We start from the raw sequence: 9,494 nt of genomic DNA on the forward strand, positions 1-9,494 counted from the left end.
ATTGAGACAAGAACCCAACAAGACTCTCTTACAAAAATGTACAAGCCAAAAACCGAAAGCTCCCTAAATATGTATTAATAGTGTAGTGGGTACACTGGTACTGCCACATGATAGGACAGTATGAACCACTAAACATAAATATAAACAATAATGCTTTTAAGAAAGAGGCAATGTGGCCTCTTGGCCACAATGGTTAAAGACAGGATGTGGAGGCATTCACACCCAGAACTGACTTTAACCCCATCTCTTTCTCTATGATCTCAGGTAATTTAGACCTTTGAGGCTTTGGGGAGAAAAGGTGTATTTACAGTGGTGAGACTGATAGACACTGCCCCAAACAAGCTAATCAATTAAACTGAGCATCACCAATAATGGGACAGAGAAACAATACAACAGGCAGTATACATCACTACCTATGTGGTGTACTTGTCAAAAATGTTCAGCCTAAATATAATCAAGAGGAAATAATCTGACAAATCTAGATTATAGAGGACATTCTACAAGAACACAGGCCTTGACTCTTCAATAATGACAACGTCACGAAGGACAAAACCATGGGGTACTGTTCTAGATTAAAGAGATGTGTCAACCACATCTAACACAGGATCCTTGCCTGTATCCTGTGTTTTCAAAAAGCAAAAAAAGGGTATTTTGGTTGCAACTAGAAAATTTTGAATGCAGTCCATATGTTAAATGACATTATAATAATATTAAACATCTCTCTTGTGCTAACAGTGCTTTGGTTACATAATAAAGTAACTCCTTCTTCATAGAGATCAATGTTTTCAGGGATAAAGTGTCAAAGTCTGCAACTTTAAATGGCTCAGTTAAAAAAAAAGTGTGTGTGTGTGTGTACATGTACACGTGTATACAAGAGGAGATGGGGGAGCAAAATGGGAGAATCTAGGTGAAAGATGTACAAATGTTCATTTTCTTATTCTTTCAACTACTGTATAGGTTTGAAAAAAATTTTCAAAGTATAAAGTTGGAATGAAATCTATTGTCATTGAGTTGACTGACGCATAGTAACCCTATAGGACAGAGTACAACTGCCCCATAGGGTCTCCAAGGCTGTAAATCTTTATGCAAGCAGACTGCCTCATCTTTTCCTCATGGAGTGGCTGGTGGGTTTAAACCACGAACCTTCCGGTTAACAATCAAATGCCTTCAACACTGCACCACCAGAGCTGTTTCAAAGCTGGGATACAGAAAAGAAAACTTTCCAAGCCTTCATTCATCATTTGTTAAATGAAGATAGTAAGATATACTTTGCAGAGCTATATACAGCAAAGACCAAATGAAGTAATGCCTATCAAGTTCTCAGCACACAGTAAACACTCACACATGTTAACTACGTCTTTAATTATGTTCACCATGGAAATCATCAATGCCACCCACTTAGCCATTATTTCCAGCACATGGTGGCACCACACTTCCCCACCCCTCTGAAATTAGGCATGGTCTTGTAACTTGCTCAACCAATGAAAAGTGAGGGGAAGTGTCACTTCTAGGTAAACTTTAAGAACTACTACACAATTCACAATTCCCTTCCCAGAGCCTCAGTAATCATGAAAACGTATGGAAATGAAGCCTTCATCAGCCTGGACCCTGAAGGACTACAATGAGCAGGACCTACCTCCCCTATGACCCAAACTGCGCATGTAGCAGGAGGAAGCAACCCTTTTTTTTCCTTGCATTAAGTCACTAAGTTTTTTTTTTTTTTTTAATTGTGATTTGGGTGAAGATTTACAGAGAAAATTCACTCTCCATACAGCAGTTCACATATACTTTCTCTCATGTCATTGACCACAGTTTACCACAATGCAACAGCTCCCCTCCCACTTCCTCCCCATAGTTACCTCTTCCCAGTGTCCATCCCTCCATACACTCCTGCCCCCTGAGCTGTCTCCCTGTACATAAGCAGCCCTTCTTTCTCCCATGACTGTTCTCTCCAAGGAGTGTATCTACTTGAGGTAAATGTTTAACTCATATGCCTGTCTTCTGTTTGGCTGGAAGCTAACAAAGAAGGTATGGGTTCAATTCCAGACCTGAAGGGCAGCTAGGGGCCATAGTCTCAGTGGTTCCACCAGGCTCTATTGGACCAGCAAACCTGGTCCCCACCTTTTTTTTTTTCTCCAAATTATTTTGAGTTTTGTTCCACATTGTTCTCCCTCTCTATCAAGGATCTCCTACATAGATCCCTTTCCAAGTGGATGACAGTGGTAGCCGGGCACCATCTAGTTCTTCTGGTCTCATAGTTGTATCGGCTGCAGATCGGACCAGTTGCTAGGACTGTTTCCATGAATTTTGGTTTTCTTCATTCTTCTTTGCTCTGGATGAGGAGAGACCCATTGTTGCATCTAGATGGCAGCTTGCTAGCTTTTAAGTCACTACTCGCCAAAGTAGGAGATAGAACAATGTTTTGTATAGTATGTTATGTCAATTGAGCTTGATGTCCCCTGCGACTATGGTCCCAAGCCCGCAGATTCAACTACTCGGTCCCTCTGGGTACCTGGCTGTGACCAAGCAGTGACCAAAACCTTGCCCCTTGTCAGCTCTATTACACACCTGGGAACTCTGATCATTCACATAAACTTATAGGACCATCGTCTGCCAACCCTATATATGTTCTTGGATGTACTTCCCATTTCATAGACATACCTAATCGTTTAGCCTGTCCACCCATCTATCCATCCATCCACCCATCTATCCATCCATATACCCATGTTTGCCTTCACTGACAACGCAGTACTCTATGTGCAAAAGGGTTCATTTTGTCGTCTGTACCTCCCATGTACCTCTCTATGCCTTTCTCATCCTCAATGCTGCCATACTGTTCACTCACATTTGGTACACTGCCCTTCTCTTCACCCAAATCAGTACTTATCTCTATCTATCATCTTTCTAACAGCATTCCCTCCCCTCCCCTCCCACCCCTGGTAAGCAACAAAGAAAATTTCCTTCTATAGATAAACCTTCCCTTAACTTTTACAATAACGGACTAATACAATATTTGTCCTTTTGTGATTGACTTATTTCACTCAGCATAATGTCTTCCAAATTCATCTACGTTATACGGTGTTTTGCAGATTCTACATTGCTCTTTAGCATTGCATAGTATTCCATTGTGTGTATGTACCATAGTTTGGTTATCCATTCCTCAGTTGATGGACATCTAGGTTGTTTCCATCTTTTGGCTATTGTAAATAGTGCTGCAATGAACATGGGTGTGCATATATCTGTTCTTGTCATGGCTCTCACTTCTTTAGGGTATATACCTAGTAATGGAATGGCTGGGTCAAAAGGTATTTCTAATCCCAACTTTTGAAGGAATTGCCATACTGCTTTCCACAATGGTTGTACCATTTTACAGTCCCACCAGCAGTGTATGAGAGTCCCAATCTCTCCACAACCTCGCCAGCATTTGTTATTTTCTGTCTTGTTGAACTCTGCTACTAGTGCCGGAGAAGTCACTAAGTTTTTTGAGTGTGTTACCACATAGCCTCTGCTGACTGACACAATTACCATATAAGATTAAGTGAAAAAAGATGACCATGAAACCATTTATAAAACATGATCCCACAATAGCTATATGACCTGCCCTGGGCAATTTTCTTAATCTTCTCATACATTAGTTTCCTCATAGATAGAATTAGGATAATTAACAGTATCTAACTCATAAGGCTGATGGGAGAATTTAAATGAATAAACCAAGCAGTGCTGTCAAGTCGATTCTGAATGAATGTAAAACACTTAGAACCAGGATCAAACACCAGACCCACAGGCTGATGATGAAGAAGAGATGTGATGATAGTATCACACCGTCCAGCACACAGTATGCTCTCAATAACTCAGCTGTTCTAACTCCAACTATGTAACTACACAAGGTATTGCAAATGGAAGGGAAAAATGAGTAAGACAGAAAAAGGTAAAGAATGACAAAAAATAGTTAAAATATTGCTTTCTGAAATACTTAAATTGGTGAGATTCAGGAGTTTCTTTTTCCTTTTTTATACTATTCTCTTTGCCTAATGAGCATGTATTAGCTTTCCTGATTGTAAAAGTAATATTTTTATTGACATTCTACAGATTATACTATTCAGTACTTATTGTGAAAACGGATTGTTTTAAAATATTTGATTCTTCAGAGAAATCTGATTATCTCCCACTTGAAATACTAGTTCTCCTGATTCCTTTTCTCCCTCTTCTTTTAATATCAACAATTAGACTTGACGTGCCATTTGGAAAGACATCAAGCTCTTGCAAAGCTCCTGAAATCTTTGTACTTGAGAAAAGTTCAAAAAATTTTTAAAACCAGAGTTCTTAATTCACTTTCCTAGTTTATAGAGATGAACTGCTAGGCTTGCTTACAAATCTCTGAAACGGATCAATGGTCACTTTACTGATGGGAGGCTCTATCAGTACTGCCTTCCATGGATTTTTTTCCTTAGGTCCCAGCACTTTCCACATTTAAAATAAGAGAAGAGTCATCCCACATTCAGGAAATAGGTCCAGCTGATGTATGAAATGAATTGCACAGAGAAATGGGCTCCCACCACCCTGAGTCTGACTCTTCTGCTCAGCAGCTATTTTTTTTTTTCTTCCTGCTCAGCGGCTTTGAGACGATAGACAAATGAATTCACCTCATGGGCCTCAGGTGCAAAATTCAGCTGCCAAAAAGGAGGAACCATGCCCACCTATCTCCCTGTACTGTCCCCCAGCAGGATACGTACTGTCATCCATTGGCACCTTCCTCTGTGGAGCGGCAGCGTTGGCTTTCAGGTTGCGATAGTCTCGGGAGAGTGCAGAGATGAGACTGGCATGGTTGATGGAGCGCACAGGCCACTGCTGCTCATTTTCTGGAAGGTTTGGCCATGGAAGCAGCAGGATATTAGAGAGGGCACGGCACACCAACACCTGGGCCTGGAAGGGACCACCGAAGGCACCCGTCAAGGAGGTCAAAGAGCCATAGACAGCAGAGCAGCCCCACCTGGCACAGCATCTGGCACCCACTGCACACTCTTAGTTCAGGCTCCCAGACTTCTTTCTGATAGCCTGGGCCTGGGGCTTTGGTCCAACTCTAATGCAAGCACGGGAGGAAAAAGAAAAGCAGTGACATTCAGTCTGGCTCTATAGTCACTTCTGACGCCTTTCCTTCTCCTTCACACAGGGAAACATCACACTGTGGACACTTGCCCTTAGCTGCTGGCTTCTGACATCCTCTGAGGAGCCACTGAAAACAAGGCTTTTAGGAAAATCTCTTGAAATCAATGTGCCTTTGGCATCAGGTCAGCAGCCATGCATTCACGTCCTAGGGGCTCAGAGTATCTGCTTTGACTCCTCGCCTGACCCCTTTTTTTGTTTGTTTTTGAACTTCTAGCCCCCTAGAAAGACTAATGCTTGCCTGGAGCCTTTTAACCCTGAAAAGACAACCAAACACGTAACAACAACAACAAAACCCAGACTGTCTTAAACCAAAATGATAGTGGACTCTCACAACACTGGCCACATCACCAGCTCTCAAAGACCAGGAAGTGGCACCTCTCTGGGAGGACTGTTTTATGTCTGAACTGGCAAGCTGATCATTTGTGTCAGGAAGGGCATTATGAGAGATCATGGAGGCTGCATCAGTGACACATACTGAACAAACTGTGTGTGTGTTGGCACGGCCTATAAGCACTAAGTACAAAAAGAAAAGCCAGACTTTTCTCCCTCACCCTCCGTGGGTCTGAGCCACGTAGCTCTGGGGATGCTGGGACAGCTGTGGGCCTCACCTTGTCGACAAGCCGCTGGGCAGAGGCATCGGTAATTCTGTTGAACACTTTCTGTACTGCGGGGATGCTGATCAGGAAGACTGGCCGCACAGTGGTGGCTAGTGAGACCAGTAAGTGGCACGCAGACAGCAACAACTTGTCTTGGACCTGGGAGGGAAGAGGACATGTCAGCTCACTGCGTCCCCCTGGGAGTGGTATCAAAAGAGCATTGACAACATGCCCTTCTCAAAAGGCAACCACAAGCTAAACAAAGTTCACAGCTAACAAATTACACAGTCCAGGCAACATGTCAAAGAATTTTCCCTATGCTGACTCCCAGCAGCAAGGTGTCCAATCTTTTTTTGCCATGTACACAGCTCCTGCCTGGAGCCAGTCTCACCACCTCTACTTTCTTCCTGTTCACAGTCACTGGAATGTTTGAACTCAGTCACTTCCCAGCTCAGCACTCTAGAGTGGTTCCCCATGAGCTATTAAAGCACATGGCAAACTCCTGGGCCTATAACTGAAAGTCCTCCCCTTCCAATGAACCTGGGGTTCTTCATCTTACTCTTGCTCCAAGAAAGTCACGACCTCTCTTAGCTCCTTCCTTCTGCACTCCATCAATCATATCAACCATCCACCTCAACATGCCCATCAAAGATATGGTTCCTGTATCATCCTATCATTTTCAAATTAGCGAAGAAACAGAACCTAATGCTGGGATGACTATGGTGAAAACAGCAAATCAAAACAGAGCTGGGGGGCATGTAAAAACATTTAGGAAAAAATTATGTATTATACCCAAATTCCCACTTTGGCTAAGGAACTTATCTAAAAGCATAAAGTTATACTAATAAATACAAGCATTTCAGAATTATTTGTAAGAATTTTTTTTAAAAGTCACTGAGGCAATCTAACAACACAGCAATGAGTCAGGTAAATTATGAAACAACTGCCTCAGAGAATATAACTATTTATAAACTACCATAATAAAAAACACAGCACAAACATACAAAAACAATACACTGTGTTAAAAGTAGCACAAAACGATAATATATGATTAAAATTACAAGAAAAAAAAAAGTAAGATAAATAAGCAGCTCCATCCTGTAGGAGATCGTACCTGGCAGACTTCTCAGAGAACCATTTAACAGACTCTATCAAATTGCACATGGGCAGAACCTTGGACTCAGCAGTCCCACTTCTAGGAACTCATCCTACAGACCTACTAGCACATGTGTATAAAGACCTACATACAAGGATGCTCACTGCAGCCATATAAAATTTAAAACCCTAAATTTCCATCAGTAGAAAAATTATACTACATCCATACTACAGAACAGTACTGGGTGATTTGAAAAAATGAAGTTATTCCAGAGGTTTAAAGGTTTGCAAGGCGCTCTGGTGGCCTAGTGCCTAAGGCACTTGACTGCTAACCAGAAGGCTGGTGGTTCAAACCTACCAGCCACTCCTAGGAAGGAAGGTTGGGCAATCTGCTTCCATAGTAATACCTCCTTGGAAACCCAAGCGGGGGGTGGGGGTGGGGGTGGGTGTCACTATGAGTCAGATTTGACTCGATGGCAGTGAGTCTGGTTTTTTGGGAAAGGTTTCCAAAGCATATTGTTAAGCGAAAAAAAAAAAAAAAAGTGCTACGTTATCCATACACTTACATATATATGTATATATACACATATACATGTTGTTGTTATGTGCCATCGAGTTGGACCTGACTCATAACAGCCCCTCCTTGGGTTTCTGAGGTGGTATCTCTATGGAAGTAGATTGCCCAACCTTCCTTCCGAGGAGTGTCTGGTGGGTTTGAACCGCCAGCGTTCTGGTTAACAGTCAAGTGCCTTAGGCACTATGCTACCAGGGCTCCCATATATATGTGTGTGTGTGTGTATATATATATATATATATGTATATATGTATATATATATGTGTGTGTATATATATATGTAATTTATATATAATTTTACTATGTTTTTGGTGACAATTTATGCAGTTTTCCCTGCCATTCAATAATTTCTACACAAGTTACTCAGTAGCTTTCTTCCCAAAGGGGGAACATTCTCAGTATTTTTGTTCTGTTTGTTCTATTTCCATTCATCTAGTTTCCCTGCCCCTTTAACATTCTCATCTTTGTGTTAAAGTCAGCGTTGACTATTTGGTCTCACAGAGGTGATTTTTTTAAAGGAGCACAGCACCTACCTGTGATATTGATGATTTTTTTTTAGCGAATTTGTTATTTAGCTACAAGGTAATCTTAGGAGTTAATTTTGGTTCAAGGTTTTAAGAGCATCTCAGGGCAATAGTCTTGGGGAGTCCTCTAGCCTCAATCAGTCCAACGGTTTTTTTGGTTTTTTTTTTTTTCCTTTTTGAAGGAATCTGAGGTTCTGGTCCACATTTTCTCCCACTTCATCAGGGTCCATCTATCGTGGCCCCGGTAGTCTATCAGCTTTTACTCATGTCGGTAATGACACAGAAAAGTCTGGGGGGATATACAACAAACTGCTGACAGTAGTTACCTTGGAAGGAAAACGTGTTGGAGATAAAAGAGTAACTTTTGGGTCTCTAAATCTGAGCAGTATTTTATTTTTTTTACAATAAGCATATGTTTATGTAGGACTTAACTAAAACCAACCAAAACTAAAAACACTGTATTTGGATGTATGCTGGAAGTGCTAAGAATTATAGTCTAACTGTGTAACGTTTTATTTTTATAATATATGGGTATATGGACAGAAGAACAGACAGACAGAAAGCACAGCCTTCGCCATTTTAATACCTTGGTGCTGATTAGAGGTGTGATTGCATCCATGGTGGTGGAGATCAGTGAGACGAATTGCTGTGTATTCTGCCGATGGACTTCACTGTAATACTGTGCTAACCAGTGAGAGTAAGCCTGGAGAGCAGCCAGGGACTGAGCATGCCTGGGAGAAGGAAGGAAGATGCAGCTTTAAAGGTCATGGCCCAACTACATTAACAGTAAACCTTTTCCACAGAAGAGAAGAGTGCCCTCCTCTGCATGCTCCCCGCTCCACACGCGAGCAACAGCAGGGGAGTCACGGACTTGCTCACACAGGACCCAGGCTTTCAAATACTCATCATCTCAAAGTGCTACCACCTCCTACAATACTGCAGGCACTCAGTATGTATCTACTGGGTTTGTTCAATCTTCCTGAGATACATGAATTCACCTGAAAGAACGGCAGGAATACACAAATAGAATCAAAGAACTGTAAATGAGCATGTGCTGACTTTGGAACTAGTAAAAATTTAACATCCATAGTTGCAGACAAGGGTGTAGACAATCACCAGATATTATAGCTTTATAAATAAACAGTGAAGTAAGATTCTCGAACTTACGTTTCTATGACACCATGTCTTCCATCTAGCTATTAGATACTGAGAAGTGGCAAAAGCCTGTTGGGTTTCTACAAATTTTGTATTATCTCATACATGTAACAAAATAAACATCTTAAAAGCTCACCAAAGATAATAAGCAATACATCTTATACTTAAGGTGTTAGCAGTTCTCAGAGCTGCAAAACCTAAAAGAGTTAAATGTAATTTCTCTCCTTTCTGTAATAATTAATAAATAATCTGGGGTGATGTTGAGAGCAGATAAATACCCACTTCTCCATGGTTCTGGTCTCCACGGAGGCGCCCCACCTAAGTCATTATCACACGAGTGGTTGCAAACCTGTGCTGCTTCTCTCTTTCCTTTTGTATTCATAA

The 9,494-nt window shown here is 41.4% G+C and overlaps 1 protein-coding gene across 1 annotated transcript in view; it reads right to left on the reverse strand.

Annotated features, from left to right (window-relative positions):
- XPO6 (exportin 6) overlaps window positions 1–9,494 on the reverse strand; it is a 98,512-nt gene that overhangs the window by 18,516 nt on the left and 70,502 nt on the right. The window contains exons 14-16 of the mRNA XM_007950166.1: window positions 8,542–8,686; window positions 5,775–5,921; window positions 4,734–4,923 (exon numbers count right to left, since the gene is read on the reverse strand). Coding sequence (XP_007948357.1) covers window positions 4,734–4,923; window positions 5,775–5,921; window positions 8,542–8,686 — 482 coding nt within the window. The remainder of the gene's footprint in view (window positions 1–4,733; window positions 4,924–5,774; window positions 5,922–8,541; window positions 8,687–9,494) is intronic.

The sequence above is a fragment of the Orycteropus afer genome, unplaced genomic scaffold (genome assembly GCF_000298275.1).
Source record: "Orycteropus afer afer isolate SDZICR_OR568_19922 unplaced genomic scaffold, OryAfe1.0 scaffold00266, whole genome shotgun sequence".
Classification (NCBI taxonomy): Eukaryota; Metazoa; Chordata; class Mammalia; order Tubulidentata; family Orycteropodidae; genus Orycteropus; species Orycteropus afer.